General features: G+C 34.6%; 1 protein-coding gene across 2 annotated transcripts in view; it reads left to right on the top strand.

Annotated features, from left to right (window-relative positions):
- EDIL3 (EGF like repeats and discoidin domains 3) overlaps positions 1–25,664 on the top strand; it is a 437,617-nt gene that overhangs the window by 292,127 nt on the left and 119,826 nt on the right. For both annotated transcript variants that reach the window (XM_061187979.1, XM_061187978.1), the window contains 2 exons: positions 21,375–21,530; positions 22,924–23,068. In XM_061187979.1, coding sequence (XP_061043962.1) covers positions 21,375–21,530; positions 22,924–23,068 — 301 coding nt within the window. The remainder of the gene's footprint in view (positions 1–21,374; positions 21,531–22,923; positions 23,069–25,664) is intronic.

Raw genomic sequence — 25,664 nt, 5'->3', positions numbered from 1 at the left:
TGAAAACATCAAAAAGCCATTTACATTTTAATTATTAAAGATGAATTTAGTATATTCACCATTTTTGAGGATGACATTGAAGAGCTTATTCCAGACAGAAGGAACAGGATGAACAAAGTCACAAAGGAGATGGAGGGAACTCAAGGTACCACAGGGACTGGTTTACTATACTGAAAATTTGAATACATGTCAGGACGGGGGGGCAGGGGGGGTAGGGGGGGCAGGGGGGCGGGAGGGTGCGGAATAAGAGGATAAGGGTCTACAAAGGTAAGGAGACATCAGAAGGTGAAATACATCAATACTGGATGAAGGTGGCACTTGATGGTTATTGAAGAGTTTTCAGCAGGTTATTAATACTGTCAGAACTAGAGTTTAGGAAGGTGGCATGTCAGTGGTGTGGTGCATGTTATGTGTACGCAACACAAAGCCTAGTGCTAACGAGGCTTTTAGTAAAATTTTATTGAATAAATGCTGTGTTTAATGCAGAGGCAAGTCTAGGAGCAGGCACACCAGTTGAGAGGCTTTTATGGCTAACTGCCCAGAGGGGGACCTGAATGAGACTGGCAGCTGTTGAAATAAAAATAAAAGATCAAACTGTAAGAGGGTTTCAAGGTGCATCACTGACAACTGATTCAACTGTGTGTTATGGGAGGGGAGGGAGGAAAAAAGTAAGAAAAATTAAATTCCAGGGTTTTGAGCCTGAGCATGATTTTGGTACCATTAACAGAAATGTAGAAATCAGGAAAAGGAGTTGGTCTGCTTGGAAAATGATGCATATATTTTGGACCTCAGTGATTCACCTCGGTGATATTATTAGAGAAAATAATATCCAGCATAAAGTTGGAAAAGTGAGTTTGCTCTGTATAGAGAGTAGAAGTGGATCAAGTGGACACCACCGCCAAGTGACACGCTTCCTTATTACCACTGGCCACTTTGAGTCACAAGGCCACGCCTGTCCACAGAGTTGAAATAGATTTTTGAGGGGACAGATGAGAACTCTAAAATAGAGTATCCTTCCACAGAGGTAAAAGTCTTTCTCTCTTCTATTTCCATTTTCATCAAAACAGTGTATAAGACCATAGCTTACCTGGGGGCACCATTGCACAGGACCCTTCGGAAGAAAAGAGCTGAACTTTGAGCTTGGTAATAAGTGTATTCATTCTACACATTAACGCCTTTTTCAGGACATTTCATTTCTGTACTATATGTTGGTTACATTTTCTCCATGTATGTGTTTTTAATGTTGTTATTGCTGTGGCTGCTGCTTTTTTCCCCAAAATTGATATATTTAATTAGAATAGTAGCTGTTTCAACTTAACATTGGTGTACTTAGTGTAGATTGTTTTATTTTGTTGTTATTTTGGTCCTTGAAAAAATAACAAAGATCTCCTTTTTTTTTCCCCCACAAATGGGCTCTCAGATTTTTGCTTGTATTATGTGTTTAATGCTGCTTTAAGTTTGAAGTATTCTTCTCTGAGTTTATAATAATAGACTATATTTTCATTTTTCAGATTAAAAAGAAGGCTATGTTAAACTCAGGTCTCCTTAGTTACTATCATTAGCACTGCTACGAGAGTGAGTGCTGAATTTCAAAAGCAGATGTAAATTTTTCTTAGTTTTCCTAGCAGGAGCCCAACCTAAGCCAGTATTTTTACATAATGGTAGCTTTCAAGAAGTTCTTTCAAGTGATTATCTTGGAAAACAAAACAACAAATAGGACATTTTGATATTGCCAATGGATCTTAGCTTTTCTTTTCTTAGGAGCATTAACCCAGATTTGGAAAGATGTATGTAAATGTTGAAAGAAGAGTACATTACAAATTTTTTAGAATGTTTTCCTTAGTTTCGAATCTGCTGTAGATGAATCAGTATTTATTTAGCAGCTCCTATTTGCAGAGAACTATTTGGGCAATAGACACGTTTTCTGAGCCTATGTGGAGCTTATTTAAGTAAAGAAAACATTTTAGATGATCTTATGCAAAAACTTTTTACTTCATTGTGTGGACATTTGAGAGGGAAAAAAAAAAGCTGTTTGATTTAATTCAATGAATAATTGAACTCAACGATGTGCTCTGGGAAGTGTGGAGAATTTATTCTGAGTTCCAGCCACATGGGACTTCTTGAAGGGTATTCCCTTCTACTTCCCAGGCTTGGCAAAAACATCTTCCAAAGTGACCTCCAACTCCCTTTTAATTCATTCATTCATTCATTCATTCATTCAGTATATTCACTGAGCATTTCCCATGTGCCAGTTTCTCTTCCAGAGGCAAGTTTATCAAGGAAGCCTTCCCTGACTCAGCTCTTCACCCTAGACTAGATACAGTTCTCATAATATATGTTCTTATAACTTCTTATTCTTTTTTGCTTGTTGCTTATAATTAAAGACTATGTAGGAGATTATTTTATTAAGCTGCATGAAGGTAGGGGACTGTCTGTTGTCTCACTTTGTATTCTCACCAATCCCAGTGACTAAACCTTTAATAAATAAGAAAAAAATGCTATCATAATTGGTATCCCCAAGACCTAGAACAATTTTTCTTTGCTCAGTATTTATTAAGTGAATTAATAAATAGTGTGAAGATAAGCCACATTACCTGTAAATCTAACACAAGTAAAACACATTTGCATAAGCAGTTATATTCTATGGTAAAGCAATATGGTGTTCAAGATCAGTGGTTCTGGATTCAACTGGCCACTGTCACTTTGGATAAAATTACTTAACCACTCTAAGATACAACTTCTTTATATATAAAGTGGTAACAAAAATAGAGTGGCTTTTTAAGATTGTTGTGAATATTTTATAATGGATGTTGTCACATATTACCATACAGCAAGTGATTAATAAACGTACATTCTCACTCATTTAACAAATATTTATTGAGAGTTGTAGCCAAGACCTTTAACTGTCTCCCAACATCCTTTTCATCTATTTCCATAGCAAGAGGATTACTAGCTAATAAGTATGTTTTACCTCAGAATATAGTCTTATTCTGTATAAGATTATATATCTTATTCAGTGTAATATTCTGTATATTCTATATAAAAATATAGTCTTTTAGGCTATATTTCCCAATCTCCCTTTCCACTAGATGTAGCCTTGTGATTCACAAATGGCCCAAGGCATATAAGCAAAAGCATCACAGTGTGGTTTCTGTGAATCTTTCTTGAGAGGTTGCACCCACATGCCCTCTTCTCCCCTCTTATCCCTTTCTTCATCCTGCTGCCAAAAACTCAGATGCCACCATCTTGGACCATGAGGTCAGGGTGACATACAGTGGCAACAAGATAGAAGGCACCCGGGGCCCTGCTGTATCAGCCCCTTCTGCCTAGTCACATGTTTACACAAGGGAGAAGCCAAATTCTTTCTTATTTAAGCCACTGTTAATTTGGGCTTTTGTCACTCACATCTGAACTGAATCTTACCTAATATGATTCTGAAAATAGCATGTTCAATATTAGATCCAAGGCCAAATGTATTAGTGTCATAATAATAATTTTTAAGTGTTACATGTAAGTGCAAAGGAAGCTATTTAAAAGGAGACTTAAAGAGCAGATAAGCTTTCAGACTGCTCCAGTAGATGAAAGGGACCTTCCAGATAGACAGACATAACAACAGAAGAATTACCTTTTTGTCCAGCCTCGCCAGACCCTCATTAGCTTAGGGAGTGCTCCACCTCCTGGGCTATCTCTCTTGCTCTCCTCTGGGTCTGAGATGACCATTCAATACTGGCATGTGACCTTGGGGAGGCAACTTGACCTTTTGGGCTATCTCTCTTGCTCTCCTCTGGGTCTGAGATGACCATTCAATCCTGGCATGTGACCTTGGGGAGGCAACTTGACCTTTCTAGACCTAGTTTTCTGTTTCCAGTCACTATTAATTGGTATTTTCTCTTTATGTCCATAATAAGCCATTTGTCCCTTTATCATTTGTAACATTCTGCTTTGAATTACAGTTAATTGTGTGTTTTTTCCTCTTTTTTTTTTTTTTTTTAATCTGGAAATAATTCTCGCCTGCATGTTTCTGTTGTCGTTGTTTTAAATTTTCTTTATTTATTTATTTATTTATTTATTTATTTATTGGCTGTGTTAGGTCTTCGTTGCTGTGCACAGGGTTTCTCTAGTTGTGGCGAGCGGGGGCTACTCTTCATTGCAGCGCATGGGCCTCTCATTGCAGTGGCTTCTCCTGCCGCGGAGCACGGGCTCTAGGCACATGGGCTTCAGTAGCTGCAGCACACGGGCTTCAGCAGTTGTGGCCCGCTGGCTCTAGAGCACAGGCTCAGCAGTTGCGGTGCACGGGCCCAGTTGCTGTGGGGCATGTGGGATCTTCCCGGACCAGGGATCGAACCCATGTCCCCTGCACTGGCAGACGGACTCCCAACCACCACGCCACCAGGGGAGTCCCTGTTTTTTCCTCTTTAGATTACATGTGCAAAGATCTATTCTGTCTTTCCATTTCCCACTGTCTCTATCATCATGTTTGTAAATTATAGACATGTGGGACAAATTAAATCCATTAAAAAATCAGAAGTGCAGCTGAAAATATAAGTTGCAGTGACATGGTAGGAATTAGTGCATGCAGAGTGAAAGATGTGCATGTTTTAATTTGGTGGTGGGTAGGCGAACCACTGAAGGTTTGAAAATGAAGAAGTGATCTAAGACTGGAGAAAATCTACGCTTCAAGCTACCAAAAAAAAAAAAAGTCAAGTGTAATGTAGTTTGCCTTATTTTGAATGTCCTAATAACATGATTATAGTATTTTGTCATCAGAAATTTTATGTCACTTTTAAAATCATATGACTCTTAGAATAATGGGTCGTAAAATGAACTGTAAAGCTAGATTTATGGATGTAATTTTTATAGGAATAAATCTGGTCAGTGGTTAGTATGTGTAGCTCTTGACCATTAAAAAATAACTTGTTTTCTAAATTCTAGTCACACTCTAATGAAATTACAAAAATTAAAAAATGATATTTTTCTATTTAAAAATAATTAATTCAAGGTTTCAAAAATGTTAGATCAAATTGTATTATAGTATTTAGTTAGGGGAAGTGGAACAAAAGTTTACGAACAATACAGTCATTACGTTTTTTAAAGATTGTCTAATTGCCAACATCTGTTCAGCAAAATTATTATTTTAAAATAATGAGGTGTATTCTATTTTCTTCCTCCTAAATTTGAAATATTTTAATGTTTTGCTATGCAGATTGTTTTGGTAGTGGTGAAACTGTGTTTCTTTGAAAACATGTAAAAATATGATCTTTCTACCTTATCAAGGAGTCCATGTTGGACAAAAGTGCTGTGTGGGGAGTAGAGTTTTTTCCGTGCTTACCTTTGCCCTTTGTGTATTCTTCTCCTTACTTCTAAGGGAGCATAGATGACCAAAGTTCCCCCATCATCTTCCCATCTTGGCCCATATGGGAGACCAGAATTATACAATTTATTTCTTAGGGTTAATATAAAGAGCAAAGAAATAGTGTAATATGTATAAAAGCACTTTGAAAAGTAAAAGTTAAAGAAATGGAGTCTAATATGCCTGATCAGAGTGAATTAAAGAATCATTTTCTTCTTTTTGTTGTTTTCCTACATTTGTAAAGGAGAAATTCAACTCTCCTCTTTCCTGGAAAGAATGGTACTGATAGCAAACAATCAAAGAATCCCTAAAGATGCTAGGCACCTAAGGGTCAACATCACCTTTAATACTCAGAAGACCCTGTGAGTTAGATAGCATCTCATTACCATTGTACAGTTGAAGAAATTCTGGTTCAGGAAGGTTAAGAACCTTGCCCAAGGCCATGTTAGGAAGTACAGTGGCACAACCAGGTTTCCAGCGTGGGTTTTCAGAAGACAAACATTTTAAGTAGAGTGATCTTCTCCCACCCTAAAGAAACAGAATTTCTGTTGTTCCTTCTAATATCCCTTGGTGGAGGTAAGCAATTTTGGGTCTTACTGGTTCTTATCACTGATCATCACCTAGAAAGGAGGGGTCTGTATGCACATCTTAAAGATATGCAGTACAGGACTTCCGATTGCAGGCTTTTGCTTCTCTTTGTTTCTCATCTTTCCAGTGTTCCCATAGCACCATCATTCTCCCAATACCTAATAAGAAGTCCCAAACTCAACAAGGCCAGTCCCAGATGTTGGTTTGTTGTGAAAAACTCTGACTTCAAATTTCAGGATTTATTTGCTCATAAAGGGATTCAAAATGTTCAAACAGCTTAGAGCATTTTACCTTCCATATTTTATTTAAAAATAATTAGATATTTAAGTGGAGTACCTATACTTTCCATAGAAATTCAATGCAAATTACAAATTAATCCTTACCATAGAAGTGTATAAGCAGGTAGAAGGATTAAAAGATATTACTTGCCTCTTCCAGGGAGACTTCATTATAGACTGCAATGAACCTTTTGTATCAGGCAGCACTTTAAGAGACGATGGAATATTGCCAGTGTGTGTCCGATTTTGGAGTCATATTAAAAACTTACTTTCAGCATGTCTGAAATTAGATAACCTGGTCAGGTAATAACATTCCTAGCGGCTACCTTTAGGTCTAGAGTAACAATTTAATAATAAGGAAAAATAACCAAGCACTATTTGGTTTGTCTTTTTAAACAGAGTTTTTGAATCATGAAGTTAAGTTCTCATAAAAAGCCATGAAATGTTGTCTGTTTGGTTATTGTTCAGAATATTTGCTGATATATTCCAATGTGACAATGAAATTTAATTTCTAAAACTGTTTAATTTTATTTTTGAAACACAGATGGAAGAGCATACTTATTTAGATTAAAATAAAGCCAGAAGTACACAAAGACTATAGAACACTAAGTTATTTCTTGGTAATGGCTGCTGCATCTGTGTCCCAGAGGTTTCCACTCCTGCTGTTTAGCCCTCCGATTTCTCTTTTTGGTTAATTCATTCATATTGCTCAATGCTAGAAAATAATATCCTAGAAAATTTGCCACTTTGTTTGCTAGAACATATGTTTGCCTAGACTTTTTCCTTCAGTACATAAAAATGAAGAGTATCATAGTATTCTGCTTCCCAGAAGTACCTTTTAAGTTTTTATTATGTGAATTTTGTTTCTGTCTTGATGTTTAATTGATCCCATGGCAGCATTTTAAATTTCAGGGCACTTACTACCACTACCAATAATATCTTCATGAAGGGAAAGGTATAGAGTGTTCTCATAGCAAAACTTGGAAACTGTTCTGTTGGCATCGTTGTCGTTTGTGTGCTACAAACAACACGCTGAAATAAGAAAAATTAGAGAACACAGGGGATAATGCATTCTTCTCTACCTGCCAACCCTTCATCGTCCTGGTTAGGGATATGAACATCAGGGAATTCTCAGGTTTGGCTAAGACTATACTTAAAGTAATTGAAGATCCAGTTGTTATTTTTCTTTTCCTATTCCCTCAGTACAGTCCTCAGTCACATTCACTTTGAAGGCCACTCAGCGAGGTGGTTGAAGTGGAGGAGAGCATTCATGTGGACCTTAAAGTGAAATTCCTCCCCCTCGTTCCTGAGCCAGCTATTAGAAGTAATGCACCTCCCCTAACATATGCCTTGAAGTTTTTTTTTGATTGATAAACTTTTTAAAATTTTTCAACATGCTAATTTATCCCCCCTCTCCCTTTTCTTGGTGGAGCAGGTGATTGCCCTCTTCACATCCGCCTAACAGCTATTGCTGTTGACATTGGCCACCTATAGGAACTTAAGCAAGTCCAGTCTCTGGCCCACAGCCTCCCTGTTTCCTCTCACCATCATGGCGCACCCACTGCTCATATGCTTGTGCATCAAGGATTTTTTTTTTTCCTTTTTGGTATCACCTCAGGCTTCTTTAAAAATATATAGATTAGCAAAGTAACCTTATTTTTATTATTTCTAATGTATCTTTATTGAGGTTAATGTTCGTACTCATGTAATGTCATCATTTTCTCTTTTAATTCCTCTTGTTTCTTCCCCATCTTCTATCTTTTCTTTGATGTTTCTGTTTTTCTCCTTCCTTCCTTCCATCTTTCCCTCCTTCCTTCCTTCCATCTTTTTACTGAATCTATTCAAATTACCAGGCTTTTTACAGACAATGACTCCTTTAATTCTTGCCCTAGCCATATAAAGTAACCAGGAAAAAGACAAGAAAAATCTAAATTTCAGAGCACAAGAATTAAAATCCCTACCTCAGACCATGAAACTTTATTTATGAGGGTTCTGGACTACCACTACCTTAATATATACTATTACATGAAACTTAATATACAGATTGAAGTCTTTAAACAAAATAGCCACAGTTCAGTTCATTCCTGAATATAAATACTGGAGGATATGAAGAAACCCTAGCCACAGCAAGTACCAAGAAGGGGGAGAAGAGTACAATATACTGAAAGCTCTTCAGAAATAGGGGGAAATTCAGAGGAAACTGTTATGCCAGGACTCGTGGAACAACTAACAGGTTACACCCATGATGGTGTGTGTATTCTTTCTGTTGTGTGCTATTTACTGAATGAGGTGTTTCACTTCGATTGGAAATTTTCCCAGGTGCAAAGAGTCATAAAGAGATTATAGTTTTTATGCTTACTTGCTTGTGTTCTTGTCCCATCTTTTTTTCAAAGAAGACAGTTGGGTTAATTGAACACATGTCAAAGGCTGACCAGCATTCAGAACAGTGGAGGTCAATTTAGGAGCCCTCTTATCTGGAGCTTCAGAACTAAATATTAGATTAGTTAATAAAAACTGATTAAAAGAAAAAAAACATTTAAATTCTGTTTCGTGTTTCTTAGATGAATCACACCCATGAAGCATTATTGATTTCAGTTTTTATTTTATTTGTTGCTTAAACATACTGGCAAAGTTATTCAAGCATAGAACCCTAGATATTAATTACTTCCCCAATAATATCAATTGTTTTCAGTAATTTGCCTTTTCGAGGTTTTTCAAAGCTATTGCATGTTTTCATAGGCAAAAAAACCCTCTCCTTTCCCAGTCACATTTAGCAATTATGTTTAATCAAATTACATAATTAAAATAACAAGCACAACTTGAAAAAAAACAGGTTGAGGATCAAACACAACTGACTCACGGTTAGTGTGCGTTTCAGCTGGCAACAAGGAGAATGGGCCTGGCAGAGACCAGCCAAAGTGCCAGGATGTGCAGAGCGGTGCATGTGTTTAACAGTGGGAATGAAGTGTTAGTGAATCAGGTCGTTGGTGATATGGAGGTTGTTTAAGGGAAATTCTGTTGTAACTAGGCCAGTCATTTCAAAACCATGAACCTATGCACTGTTGGTCTGAGTTACTCCTTTCATCCCGACACACCCCAGAGGTCTTCCTCCTTAGACACGTTCATGATGCTTCCCACCACCCAGGTCTCCACAGAAGATGTTAAAGAGGCAATCGATAAAATGCTTTATGTTAATAAGAGAATGTGAATTACAGGGGAGTCTAATTCCCTGTAATTTTTAACTAGAAACTTTTGGTAATAATGTTCCTGGTTTTTTTTTAAGCCCTTAAGCGACAGCTGAACAATCCAAGTATTTAGAACTGCCTCAGAGGCTCAAGTTATTTCTCATATCACTCAAAAGAGATGATTACCTGTTCTTTTTGCCTGAAGCTTATTTGTATTGCCAGCTCCCAACTGACAGCCCTCCTGGAGGGATTGTCCTTACTGTGACCTGTGAAAGCATACTTAAATGAGGTGGATTATGAAAAATATTGTGGAGAAAAAAAAAAAATCTCATTTACAAATTTAAAAGTTTAAATACCATCAGTATAAAATGGTTATCTGGAATTTTCAAATATACATATACATGTATACATGTGTATGTGTATATATATATCTATTTTTTTCATACTTCCAGACCTGGAGCTAATTGAATGCATGTCTTTTTGCATCTCCGCTCCACCAGAGGTAGAATGTTAGTACATAAAATAAAATCTCTATTAAGATGAAAGTATCATGAATAATGATGATTTACAATTTCAAGGGTGCTCTAATTTTCTCTAATTACACATGTCCTTTATAATAACCACACAAAATATAATATAGAATTCAACATAAGGACAGTTCTGATATTCGAGTGAAATACTCATTTCCTTAAGTTAAAAGATGGTTGTAGTTTGGCCATTGTTTCCTTAAAAAATGTGCTTTTCTTTTAGTTTAAGCATGATTGTGTTCATAGCTAATACACAGTTACAGCAAATTCCTCAATTTATGTTTTAACAATTCTTATGATGGACATATATCAACATCATCCTGTCTCATAGGTTCTTTTATTACTTAATCTTGATACTTTTAATATTTATATGATAGTCCATAACCCTCATCATTAAGAAAAGAAAAATTAGTAATTTAAAAATCTCTCTTCACTAGCACTTAGTGGTCAATTTACATAAATTTTGTGCAAATTATTAAAACATTGATATGCATAATGATTGCTATAGGGTATCATTATTTAAGTACTATTTATTTACATAGTACTTTAATGTAATATGCTGTCTAATCTTCAAATCTGCATTTTTTCCGTAGCAACTCACAGACTACTGATTGTGTGCCCCAATAATCATGAAGTAAACAACCACTCAGTGTTTGATTTTAATATGATTTTCCTAATAATTTATGAATCAGGCATTTATTTCTCTTATTGATTGATCTTGTTAAATTAATTAAACAAGGAGACCATTAGTCTGATTTGCCTTTTTTATTGAAGTATAGTTGGTTTACAATATTATATTAGTTTCAGGTATACAGAATAGTGATTCAGTATTTTTATAGTTTATACTCCATTAAAAGTTATTACAAGATAATGACTATAATTCTGTGTGTTATACAATATATCCTTGTTGCTTATCTATTTTACACATAATAGTTTGTATCTCTTATTCCCATACCTCTAACATGTCCCCCCTTCCTTCTTTCTCCCCACCGGTAACCACTAGTTTGTTTTCTATATCTGTGAGTCTGTTTCTCTTTTGCTATATATGTTCATTTGTTTTATTTTTTAGATTCCACATATAAGTTAAAACATACAGTATTTGTCTTTCTCTGTCTGACTTAGTTCACCAAGCATAACATTCTTTAGTTCTGTCCATGTTACTGCAAATGGCGGAATTTCATTCTTTTTATGGCTGAGTAATATTCATATATGTATATATCACATCTTCTTTATCCATTTGTCTGTTGATGGACACTTGGGTTACTTTCATATCTTGGCTATTATAAAAAGTGCTGCTATGAACTTTGGGGCGCATGGATCTTTTCAAACTAGTGTTTTCATTTTTTCCAGATATGCACCCAGGAGTAGAATTGCTGGCTCTATTTTTAGTTTTTTGAGGAACCTCCATACTGTTTTCCATGGTGGCTGCACCAATTTACATTCCCACCAAAAGGGTTCTCTTTTCTCCAAATCCCTGCCAACATTTGTTATCTGTAGACATTTTGATGATAGCCATTCTGACAGGTATGAGACGATATCTCATTGTTGTTTTGATTTGCATTTCTCTAATAATTAGTGATGTTGAGCATCTTTCCATGTGCCTGTTAGCCATTTGTATATCTTCTATGTATTCAGGTTTTCTGCCCATTTTTTGATTGGGTTGTTTGGTTTTTTTGATATTGAGTTGTATGCGCTGTTTATGTGTTTTAGACTGAGTTGACTTTAATGCCTTAGCAGCCTATATAGGCAAACACAAACCTAAGCCTGTAAATTCCTCAAGGTTAAGAAATGGAAACCTAAGGACAACCGATCACAAACAGCCAACTAGGCTTTCCCAAATGATGCAACTCCTTAAGCTCTAGCTAATCAGATAATTTCTTTGTTTTGCTTCCCCCTCTTCTCTGTAAGTCTCCCCCAAGCTCCTGTTTGTGGAACACTCTTAACTACTTCTTGTTTGGTGCTGCCCCATTCCAATCACTTTTCGATCAAATAAACTCTTACAATTTTTAATATGCCTCAGTTTATCTTTTAACAATCTTCAGTTGGCAAACGTTTCCTTTTCTTCAAAAAGGAATTCTTCCTCTTCCACTTCCCAAGTATTACAACATTTAAAAAACTGAAAGCTTTTTTTTCAGTTTAATAAAGTAAGAAAGTAGTTCCTTTTGGCAAGCTGTATTTGTTTACATTTTATGTTCATATTGTTTTTATGTAGTGATACCAGCTACCAGTCAGACCCACACTGGAATGCATTACTTAGGTGTATCACAACTTCTAGGTTGAGGTAGAGAAAAACAATTAGCTATTCATAAAGCTACTTTTAAAGCTAATTGCTTATTTAGTACTAGCTTTTGCCTAAAGTACAACTATAAATACTTTTAAGTATGTTATTATACAATAAGTATGCTTGAAATGCTTATGGCACTGTATTTTATACTGGGGAATGAGTCTCAGAAAATACTTTTGTATGTAAGGGTACTCTTACATCAGATGGCCATACTTAATTCCTTTTCCTTGAGAACAGAGGAGGAAATGAGAGGAACCAATAATCCCTTCCCCCACTTTGAATATCTTTTGCCAGCACTGATTTGAGGATGAACCTCCTTATTTCCTGGCACTGTTACTCATTCCCCACCTTCTGTCTCATTCCTCTTCTCTTATAGAAACTCAGCCTAGAAGAGTTGATGTGTAATCTTTCATTTCACCTTTCCTGGGTTGATTTAGACACATGAATTATTGGAAAGTGCATGATGTTATGTTGTATACGTGTTTGTTTTTCAATTTACATAAATGGTGTCGTGTATATTTCATTCTGTTTTTTTCCACATTCTTATGTTTTTAGATGGCTATGTATGAATCCAGTTCATCATTTCTGACTCTCAGAAAGTATGCTTTTGTGTATGTGTGCAAAAGCACACACAGACACATGCATGTGCGCACATACATTTTATATTTTCAATCTCTATTCCTCTAGGGATAGTCACTTAAGCTGCTCTTCTTTGCTAACATAAAAAATTCTACAATAAATATGTGTGTGCATTTCTCATTGAGCACCTATGCAGAAATTTGCGGGGTGGGGGGAGGAATACCCAGGAATAGGTTAATTTTAATAACAACTCCCGCCATCAGCAGAGGAATACTTCAGCAATACTTGATATTATCTCGTTTTTTGTTTTGCCATTCTGGCTATATGTTGTTGGCTATAAATTGCTCTTTTTATTTAATTTGCATTTATTTAATTAATAGTGAAAATTTAACTATCGGCATTTCCTTTTCTCTGAATTACCCTTTAATATGCTTTGTTCCGTTTTCTGTTGTTTTTTTTCATCTCTTTGGAGTGTGTGTGTGTGTGTGTGTGTGTGTGTGTTTGTAATAACCCCTTGTATATTTCACATCAGTAGTTCTCAACTGAACTTGAAATACCCATATGTCTTGTGGAGGCAGGGACCCCCAAAGTCCCATTCAGGAAGTTCACAGGTCAACACTATTTCCATAATAATTATAAGATTTTCTTTGCCATCTTCACTGTGTTGACATTTGTACTGTTGCCACAGAACAATGGTGAGTAAAACTGCTGGAGTCTTAGCACAAATCAAGACAGTAGCATCAAACTGTACTAGTAGTCTTTGTATTCACCCCCATTATGCACACGCTGGAGGCCAAAAAAAAAGAAAACTCCAGCTCATTTAAGAATGTCCTTGATGAAACAGTAACGATCATTAATTTCATTAAATGCCGATGTTGGCCATGTCTTTAATATTCTGCATGATGACATGGGAATCACACATAAAGTACTTCTGCTGAGTACTGAACTATATGAGGATGATCTCGAGGAAAAGCACTAGGGAGATTGTGTGATTTGCAAGCTGAACTACCCCCTCCTTATTTGAACATTATGTTTACTTCAGAGAACAACTGACAAACCATGACTATTCATACCTGGATATTTGGCAGATATTTTCTTGAAAATGAACAAAGTAGTCCTGCCACATTAAGGAAAACAACTGACAGTATTTGTTGCTAGATAAAACTTGAAATTTCAAGGGAAAATTAGAATTTTGGAAAAAATGTAACTGCCAGCGTGAGCTTGAGAGCTTCCAGTGTTTTAAGATTTTTTAATGAAATTGGTGGTGATATTAATGAATGTGACTTTTTGATATTATATAATAAAATGTGTAATCTTTTAGAGAGTCCACATAGCTCCATGAGTCTATATTTTCCAAATGACCAATGTATGATTTTACAAAACCATGCAGGGGTAAAAGACCCATTTAAAGTGCAAGATAAACCAATGGATTTTAACATAATGAATATGAGAAGTCCACTGGTAGATTTCAGATTCCACACTGCAACTTAAATTTAATAAACCATTTCTTGTCAAGTTCTGATGTGGTAGCAAAGAAGAATATAAACACTTATCTGGAAGGGTTATTAAAATACTCCTTTTTCCAACTACATATCTGTGTGAAGCTGGCTTTTCTTCATACTTCAGCCAAAAAATATTTTGCAGTAGATTTGATGTGGAAAATAAGTATGAGAACCTACTTATCTTCTCTTAAATCAGATATTAAAGAGATTTACAGAAATGTAAAATAACCTCTCCCCAGTAAAATTTTGGCTTTGGACAATTTATTATTTTACAAAATTATGGAGTTTATGTTAAAATGTAATTGGTTTGTTACTCTTATTTTTAATTAATTAATCAATTATTTTACTATTATTAATAAAGTTATTAACTTTAAAAATATTTCTAAAATTTGTCAATTTTAGTTTCTAATATAATAAGCATTGATATATATATCCCACAATGTCAGATATCAGTGTATTTTCTCTTTGGGGCCCTCAATAATTTTTGAGAGTAAAGGAGTCTTGAGACCTAAAAGTATAGAACTAGTGCACTAAATAAGCCTGCCAGCTTTTGACATTACAAATATCTTCTCCCAGGCTGTCACCTTTCTGTTACCCTTACCCAACCATGTACTTGGCTGAATAGAAACCTTTAATTTCTTTGGGGAGCCAATTCCATTTTTCCTTCACATTTTTGCTTTTCTGGTCTTCTTAAAAGAACAGCTTCTTCAACTCTGAGGTCACAAAAACTATGTTTCTACATTTTCTTCTGTTAGATGAATAGTGTTACTTTTCACATTCGGTCTTCAGTACATTCCAATCCAACTTCATTTCTCTCTATATAGAGAATCAGTTCTCTCAACACCATTTACTAAATAATCTATCCTTTCTCCACTGGCTTGTAGTGCTGCCTCAAGTGTCAATATATATGCGGGACTCTTCCTGGATCCCGTTTCCAATTTGCACGGATATTTTTCTATCTATGTGCTAGCACCACATTATTTTTAATTAAAATGGTCTTGTAATACCTTAATACATGGCAGATTTCCCCCATTTTGTTACATCTTTTTCAAGATTCATTTAGCTATCTATTAATGAAAGTTTATTTTTCAATGTATAATTTAAAATAAAAAAGTATAGATTTTTAGAATAAATTTATCATGGCAAATAGTTTTTTTCTGGATTTTGATGAAAACTGCACAGAATTTACAAACAAAATTGAGGGAATAAATTTATTATATTGTCTCATCCATTAAAATTTATACTGGTCTTCTATAATGTCCTTTAGTTCAAAAATATTCTCCATAAGTCATATTAATTATTTTTGAGGTTAATTTCTAGATATTTTATAATTACTGTGGTATTATAAATAACATCTTTTATTTTTTTTACTCTAATTGTATTTGTATTTTGAATAAGTAAGACATCTACAAATTAGAAGCTTCGAAAGACGCAAAAGAGTATAGTAAAAATTCTTCTTCCTAATTCTCTCTTCCAGATATCTGTTTACCTCCTTTTGAAACCATTGTTAACCAGTTTCTTATTTTTGCTTTCAGACATTATAATTATGTACAAGAAAATATGTATATTTATTATTCGCCCTTTACAGTAAAGAGGAGTATGCAGTGCATGCTGTCCTGTTACTAAAGTCTTTGTACTCTTTTCACATAATTTCCAGATAATTGTAGATCATCTTCTTTGGTACCACACCAAAACTTGAAAGCAGTAATTTCTTAAATCGTATGCTAAGATCTCCTCTCTTTCTCTCCTCTCTCCCTGTCCCCTCCCGGCTCCTTCATTCCTGTTCTTTTGTTTTACAACTGAATTGTATTCGTTTTCTGGACTTCTCCATAATGAAATGGCTTAGACCCCTATTGATAGACATTTTAAAATGCTTGAAATTGTGTTATATTATACATAGTGCTGCAGGGAACAACTTTGTACCTACATCATTTTGCCTATGTGTGATTGTACTTATAGGCTAGATTCCTAGAATGAAATTGCCGAGTTTAAGAAAATGTGCATTTGTCATTTTGTTTCAAGTCACTAAATTGCCCTTCATAACAGACTGTGTCATTTATACTCCCACCACGAATGTACATGCTTGCCTATTTCTTTACACTTTTGCTAAAACCATATAATAATTTTTTTTTTTTTTTTGCTTTTTGCTCATGTAAAAGGTGAATTATAGTACCTTGGGGTAGATTTAATTCAATTTACATGAAGAAGATTGAGTATCTTTTCATATGTTTAATATCCATATATATTTCCTTAGATGTCAACTAATGAAATCCTTTGCCCATTTTTTTCCTCTTAGGTTGTCTGTGCTTTACCTATTAATTGGTAAGATCTAATATTTTTGATTAATCCTGTGCTCTGATAAAAATATGAATCCCAGTTTGTCATTTGTATTTTGACTTTATTTTGCTTTTTAAAGAAAATTTTAGTTTAATATAATAACATTTGTAAAACCAGTACCATGATTAGAAAGTCATTTTTATCTCTGAGAGTATTCTTAATTCTACATTTCCTCTGTCCTTTGTGGTTTCTTTCTTTCCTTCTTTCTTTCTTTTTTTTTCATTTGAGTGTTTAATTTACCTGGAATTTATTCTGGGATAAAATGACAGATACTGATCTAAATTTATTTATTTAAGGTGTCTACCAAATTGTCCCAATCCAGTTATTGAATATTCCATCTTTTCTCCACTAATTTGAATATCACTTATTTCATATACAAAATTTCCTTGCCTACTGGGGTCTATTTATTGATTTTTCTCTTCTGTTTTATTGATCAGTCTGCCTTTACATGTGCCAGTATCACACTATTTTGATTATTTATATTACATTTTCCTTTGATAATTGCTGATATAGATTAATTATATGTTTTTTAAAATTAATTAATTAATTTATTCATTTTTGGCTGAGTTGGGTCTTTGTTGCTGGGCGCTGGCTTTCTCTAGTTGCGGCGAGTGGGGGCTACTCTTCGTTGCGGTGCGCGGGCTTCTCATTGTGGTGCCTTCTCTTGTTGAGGAGCACAGGGTCTAGGCGTGCGGGCTTCGGTAGTTGAGGCTCACGGGCTCTAGAGCGCAGGCTCAGTAGTTATGGCACACAGGCTTAGTCCCTCCACGGCATACGGGATCTTCCCGGACAGGGCTCGAACCCGTGTCCCCTGAATTGATAGGCGGATTCTTAACTGCTGTGCCACCAGGGAAGCCCGATTAATTATATGTTGATCTTATATTAAGCAAACTTGTAGAACTTTTTAATTAGTTTTTATTATTTGTTACTTCTCTTGAATTTTCAAAGTAAATTGTTATATCATCTGCCAATATGGGCAATATCTTTATCCCATCGCCTTTTAGAAAGGGTTTCATAACCTGTCTTTCTGCTCACTAATTTATTCTTCAACTATGACTCTTTGCTTGAAGTCACCCCATTGGGAACTTGTTCAGCTTCATTTTAAACTTTATTTAACTTTATATTTTTTATTCTCAGTATTTCCAATTGGTTTCTATTATTTTATTATTTAGATGCTTGTTTCTGTCTTATGTTTCAAAAACTCCTTTATCTTCTTAGGGATTTTTTAAAATTTTTTTGAAATCTTAACCTGCCACCTGTCAGGAACCCATTAATTCCCCCTTTTCCCCCATGTTGAATCTAATGGTTAGATTCACACACACACACACACACACACACACACACACACACACACACTTAAACATAATGGCCCTAAATATCTTATTAGTACATAGCTTTGGAAGTTGATTTCAAAGTTTTTTTCACATGGTTATTATGATTATTAGCTCATATAAGGGCAGAACACAGAAAAGGAATGCCCCTTTTCATTTAAAGAACAACAAAAACTAAAAATCAACCCAAAGAGCAACCACAGAGCTTTCTGGGTGGCAGGTGTTATTAAATTTCTACATGCATTATATCATGTAATTTTCACATGTAAGAATTCTATTAAAATCCATTTTACTAGGGAGGAAATTAAATTTCAGAAAGCTTAGACAAGTTGTTCAAGATATATTGGTGGGAAGTGGCAAAAGCCAGGGCCGAAACTGTCAGTATTTTTCTGCCTTCTGCCTGGTCTTTGCCTGGGTTCTAGGCATTCTAGATCCAGATTACGTATCTTAATATTTACATTAATGCAGGGAAAACAGTTCACTCAAAACACCTTAGAAAGTACTTTTGTTTTTTTAAGGACGTGCAGTATACCTACTACCCAGTGGAACAGTAATTTCTCTGAAACCAGATAAATAAACGAAAATATTGTATTGCATATCCGAACATCTATCAAGGCCACAGGGAGTAATTTTGGAATTTCTGATATAACCCCCTTTAGTAGACCTTTAGTTTATTTACACCTTCATACAGGCAGAATAAACAGAAGTCAGATCACCTTTTAGCCGATGTTATTTTACAAAAAGATCACAAAATAATGTTGGAGTGGGATGAAAGGGGATTACTTGCAGCAAATTTTGTGGTAGAGATGTTTTTAAAATCATGTGATAACCTTCTCCCAAGGTTTAGTTTATTTCTCACAGTAATATAGATTCCTGGTATTAAATTTGTGTATAACTATGACAGTGAAATTTTAGCTCTTTTATTATGAATTCCTTATTATTCCAAGTTTAATAATGCTAGATACAGGAGAACTCAAAAGCCTAAAATCTAGTAATTGCTAATAATCCCTGAACCAGTATTCTATGAATCACTTTTTGGTTGTTATTTTTTATTTGATGAAAACAGTACTGATATTTAATTACAAATACCTACTAAAAGTAGATACCACCCAAGTTGGGTGCTGTTTACTCTCTGGAATTCCAGCTCCTTGAGGTATATATTCAGAGCTTGTAAATATTAGAGCAAACAGGAATCCTTTAAAACATCATTTCTGATATGACTTAGAGAGAAACGTGTACTCAGATTTTCATTTTTTGATTGTTACACAATTCAAGCTTCAGAAAATTAGTCTACAGCTCATCAGCTAAAACTCTAGCAGAGATAATTTGGCCGTCTACAAGGGGTGTAAACAAGATAATTGAAACAAGATAAAAGATAATGAAAAAGGAATGTTCAGCAGTATCAAGTGTGGAATTTGGCTTCCAAAATGGGAGGAAACGTGATTCATAGTGTCCACTGTTTATGTTATATATATTAGAAAGATTTAGACTATGAAGAGTCTCCATGTGAAAAAAAAATGCTATACATATGATAGTGGAAGAATATGGCTCTTTCATAGCAATGTGCTCATTTACCTAACATACAGATAAAGTCTCTTTCGGAGATAACCTTTACCAAATCTCACAGTTAAAATTACAAAATCATCTTTAGAGAACTAATTGAGATAAAAGAGTAATAAGTAAAATTTACCTTCATGGGAAGTATTCTTTTATTTGTACCTCCAAACAAGAATGGGACATAAAATGTATTCATGTCAGTGATTTTGATGTCTAAGTATTAAAATGAGAAAAGCAAAATCAGATATATGAGTCAACTCACTTCACACTGATGAAGAAAAAAGGAACCACAGGCCCAGAATTTAAAAACAAAAATGTTGTTTATAGGTTTGCTTTACAAGAGTAAAACGTGGGCATGCTCACCAGTCAGAGGCTGGGGACCATCCACCCCAGTTCTTTAACTCATCCAAATTCCAGATGAGTAAGACAGAGACTCGTTTTATGAGCACTAGTTGGGGAAGAACCATCAGAGAGGGAAGATGAGACTTAGGGAAACTCAGAATAGGGAGGAAGGTGGACCGTGCCATGTTAGCAAACTTTCAGAAGCTTGAAAGGGCACTGGCTACATGCAAGATTCAGGATTGCCCTCAACACATTAACACATTTAAAATCTACAAATCCAGGGAAATAAAACATTGTAGGTCTTTTAATGAGTCACAGTGTTTGTCTGGGGTGGGAACTCTTTAACGATTGCTTTCATAGTTCCAATTTTTGACTTTTTAAATGTCTGACATGTTTTTAATCATATAAAAACAATGATTCTAGAGGCGCTGGTTTCTTCATGCACATCCTCCGCCATTTCAAATGTTAACTCTTATAGTCCCGTCAGAGAGTGGAAAATCCTTATCACTTACATGAATCTGAAGATTTTCTGGTTTTCTCAGGAAATGGTCTCTGAATTATTAACAATATTATAGTATAACAGATTTAAATTATTCTGATTTGTAATTGGTGGAGAGGAGAGCTTTATAGCGATTTGTCAAGAACGTTGAAACAGTGCTTTTCTACTGAGCTTAAGATTTTATAGACATCATAAAGGCATTTTAAAGTGAATAGAACAATTTTTAATGTTTGCCCATTTATGAAGAAAGTATTTTTCTTACATGGTAGCATTTAATGAATGATTATGTTGTGTCAAAAGGAGATTTCTATTTAAATATGAGAAAAATGTTGAAAAATTTATTAGGTGACCGTTATGCTGCAGCAAACTATTGTAGGGTGATTTGGAATGGGGAGAAAATATCAGTTAGAACATCTCCATATAATGAAATGAGAAGTATTCGGTGAAAAACCCTCCATGGCCAGTGTGTACTTACACAACCCATAGCAGAGACTACAGTATAAAGATTGAGAAACTGAAGATACTTTTGTACTTGTTTTTTGCCATCATTGTTGTCTTTACCTTTTCTTATTCTAATACTCAAAGATCTCAAAGAGGTTTGCATGTTTTATTTTAATGGAAATTTCTTGAAGGCTAAAGCAGTTGAGGCACATTAACAGTTATACTGACATTAGTTTCATAGTTATGTCATTGAGGTTATTTTGAGAAGATAACATTCTCATTTTTTACTTTGCTAACTCATACTTACATATCATAATCAACCAAATGCTTTAAGTACTTATATTTTGGGGACACATGGCCCTTTTCAAATCTTGTTCCTACATATTGCTTTACTTTAAAAAAAAAGTATACCATCAGAGAAAGACATTTTGAAGCTAAGCTTGATATATGCTTGTTTTGTATTATTTAAAATCTTTACTAATAAATAAAAATGTTCCATTTTCAAATTTGATATCATCAGCATTGTTATCCTGAAAGCAATGAAATTATAGTTGATTATGCCTTGTCTCCTCAGATAAATTTACAAAGAAAAATGAGAGTTACTGGTGTGATTACTCAAGGAGCCAAGAGGATTGGAAGCCCAGAGTATACAAAATCCTACAAAATTGCCTATAGTAATGATGGAAAGACTTGGGCAATGTACACAGTGAAAGGCACCAATGAGGATATGGTAAGACTTACATGACATTATTAATTTGAAAGTAAACTCCCATAAATGATCATGGATTATCAAATGATTGTTGAATATTCAGCAGAAGTCTTATGCTGTTGAAAATAAATTTATGATTCTTTTCATTGGACCAGTGGTGTGGAGAGGGTACGGTGTTATCCCAAATTATCAATGTACAGTAGCTACCTTTTAAATCTTTCTCAGATTTTAATTGAATTTAATTAACTTTATCACAAGGTTAGCATAGTCCTGTGTATGAAATTAAGTTTTATTTTAACAACAGTCAGCTTTCAATTTCATTTTATTGCTTTGACAGATTAGCACTCTCCTTAATCAAATAAATACAGATCAAAACTATTATTTTTAAAGAAAAACACCAAGTAATAGAAAACATAAATATCTTTATATACTTCATATTGGAAGAAAATTTTGTTATTTAGCAGAATAAAATATTTTAGAAGAAATGGATATAATATTCTATGTCTCCTTTGCCTTTTCATATGATATTTCTAATTTTTTAATTAATTTTACCCCCAATTTTTAATTTAAAAAAATCAGCACTGCAGCTCATTCCATTTAAAACTGAGTCATTAGACTAGACTCTCCTACATTTTATGAACGATTTTTTAAGTTACCTTCTTAAATTAATTTAAATAGGCTTTCTGATTATGTAGAGGGTAAAATGAGAATGAGATTTAAAGGAATTAAAAATAACACATTGTAGCACTTAATTTTTAGAGAAAATTAGCTTTTCACTGGAGATATATATGAAGAATTAGGAGTTTCTTATCTGGGACAGACTGATAAGGAAGTAATCTTGAGGAATCAGACCCTAAAATGTCATAAATCTGATCACAGTATTAGAGAAATTGAGTGATCAGGAAGCAATAGTGAAGACTGGTTCCTAAAAACAAAATGAAACAAAAAAACTATAATTACTAAGTAGCAAAATGAGCAGACAGACCCCTGTCCCAGATTAAGTTGAAAGATTAAGGTAGTCTGAAGGACTGGCCTTAAAATGACACGACCATCATAGTAAGGTATAGATTAAGCCATAGGTCACAGTGGTTTACAGCTTTAATGAGGATTCTGTCTATAGGTTTGTTTTTTTTTTTTTTTTTTAGGGAAAAAAGCATTATATTTTATTTATATCAGTAGAAAAAAATAAAATACTAAGGTTGCAGAAAGGTGTTAAATATTGAATTTACAGAAAATTATATTTATATTCACTTCTCATGGCAAAGTGCTTTCTAAATGCTCCAGAACCCTAGATTATTTAATCCAATCTTTGAGAGATTACGTTGTGTAGGATATAGGGTCAATATATGAAAATAGGTTTTAAAAAAAAGCTGTTGCAATTAATAATTTTAAACTATGTTATCTCTTTACATAGGTGTTCCGTGGAAATGTTGATAACAACACACCCTATGCTAACTCTTTCACGCCCCCCATAAAAGCTCAGTATGTGAGACTCTATCCCCAAGTTTGTCGAAGACACTGCACTTTGAGAATGGAGCTTCTTGGATGTGAACTGTCAGGTGAGTCTCATATTATGTATTTCTGTACTCTCTTTAAAGGAAAAAAAAGTACATTTGTATGTAGTGTGTTACTAACTTGCAAATTTTCAACACTCATAGATGTTCATTTCTGCTACAAAATGTCTAGGGCTTGGTTCAATGAGAAAGAGAGAGAGAGAGAGAGAGGAGGATAAACAAGTTCTAAAACATGATACAGAATAGAATTAATGTAGAAGGGGCAATGTATTTCTTTGAGTGGTCAAAGAAAGTACAACACATTTTCATTGGAAACATTTGTCAAATTTAAATGTGCCTTCTTGATTTTAATAGTAACTATGATTTATGTTTTATGACAAAATTTCAGTAAAAACTGGAATCTGCCTGACCTCATAAATCGCAGTTACATTTAGGCTATACGGCATAGAAAAGTAAGCTTTATCTTTGTACATCTACCATAAGAATTTAGTTTTGTCTTTTTTTTTTTTTTAGGTTTTATGAAACATGTAAATTTATCATTGCTTCCAAGGAGACAATACTTTAAAACCAAGATTGCTACTATAAATTCATTCTTAGATCATTCTTATCTAACAACCTGCTTATTGTACAAACAGTGGTTTTCGAACACAAAGATAATCTACCAAGGGACTCAGATTTAAATAATCCTTGTCTTCCAGAAGTATCAGGACTAGATATAAAGATGAAAACTTTATGAGTGGATCTCACAGTCATTCACTTTCAATCTAGCTAGATTCTGAACTAAACAGAAAATCTTGTCTAGGCATTTCACTGTGCTATATTTTTGGTGGTTGTTCTTATATTTCTATCATCAACATTTACAAACTATCTTTGCCACTTTGGCCTGAGATTTTGTTCAAACCACTGTGTTTTTAAGAAAACTAGAAATTCATGTGTGCCCCACTTTTTAGTGTAACCTCCAAGTATGAGAGACTTTTGTCATACTTACAGAAGTGCCGTTTAGTTAAAAATAGGACACATCCCTGCAAAGAGACAACTGAGAGCTTTTTATTCATTTCAAAATGTTGCATATAGGTTAAAACGCACACTTTATTTCCCTTCTTGGGTTTATTTGTGACGTTAAGAAAGGGAATGATTTTTAAGGAAATAGAAGTTACTATTAAAAAACAACCAAACTTTAAATGAACCCATTACATTCAAAGGAGTTAGAGACGTTTGGGCAGATGAGTGAATCTATTGATATTTTAAGAATCACATTTTCATATTATATATGGGTGTCTTTTATGAAGCAATCAACATACAGTTTTAGTACCATTAATTATCGTAATGGGGATGTTTTCCTTATTTTGGTAATTTGAACTGGCTTATTGACTACCAGTAAATCTTAGCAGAATTATTGCTGCACGGTGTTTATATTGCATGTCACTATATCACCACAGGCCAGTGTCATCCGTAAGTCATTCATCATAAAGCAATCAAGAGGAAGCCACAGTATGATGAAGTTTGCTGTTAAGTCCCATGATTTTTAGTTGCTACAACATCACCTTCCCCAATTTTTCAGTCTTCTGATTCATGAGGGCCAGTCTCTCAGACATGGCACAGTTACACCCCTAAGATATGAATATATTTTACTTTCAAGTTTGGCAAGAGGTTACACCTGACCCTTTATGGATTTTTATGTTTTCAAAAAGAAGCCATACCTCATCTCCCAACCCCACAAAATGATTTTGAAAGTGTATGCAGAGAATAATATCTCTTAATGAATGCTTATGAAAAAACAAAAAAATAAAAATTTCAAAAACAGTGGGACTTCCCTGGCGGTCCAGTGGTTAAGACTCTGCGCTCCTGATGCAGGGGGCACGGGTTTGATCCCTGGTCGGGGAACTAAGATCCCACATGCCCTGTGGTGTGGCCAAATAAATAAATAAAAATTTAAAGCTAGGGCACCTCACTTTAGAAATAATCAATTTTGTTGTTAATACCTCATTTTGTTCAGGTGCTCTCCATGTTGGTAAAAGAGTTAATTTATACATATAAAATCATATGGATGAGGAGGGAAATCGGTGATGTGAGGCAAATTGACAGAGAGGTTAGCTATAACACTTGGAAATAAACATTAGTAGAATGTACCAAACTATTTCCCACAATCCAGTGCAACACTGTAAAGCCCAAGGCTGCCTTATTGTATTCAATAAACTGTTATAAGAGCTCTCAGCCTGCCTAGAAGACAGTTAATCTTTTTCCAGATACTTACAAAGAAAATTCCCCTAAATTCTCCGAAAGAGCTATGATTTAAGATGTTTAGAATGAAATGGATCATGACCGTAATTAGTAGAAGAATAGTCATTCATTCATTCTTTGAACAAATTATTCAGCCCTTCCTCTGGGCTGAGTACTAGACAGCAGAGTGGGTAATGAAACGAATTCTATAACTAAGCAGAAATGGTCAAAGTAAAGGTATCCCTTTTCTATCCAATACTTCAAAAACTGTGTTACATCGCAAAAAGGAGAAAAGCAACTTTGTGTCTCTTTCCTTTGTGTCTCTTCTGCAAGCCAAGCAGTTGTACAAAGATTCCAGTGGCAAGGTGGGGGGTTGGTGGTGATAACAGAAGAAAAAGTCAGAAATCCATAATACAGACAA

Source organism: Eubalaena glacialis, chromosome 4, assembly GCF_028564815.1.
Source record: "Eubalaena glacialis isolate mEubGla1 chromosome 4, mEubGla1.1.hap2.+ XY, whole genome shotgun sequence".
In the NCBI taxonomy this organism is placed as follows: Eukaryota; Metazoa; Chordata; class Mammalia; order Artiodactyla; family Balaenidae; genus Eubalaena; species Eubalaena glacialis.
The sequence above is the reverse complement of the archived record's forward strand: the minus strand, read 5'-3'. Positions and strand labels throughout refer to the sequence as shown.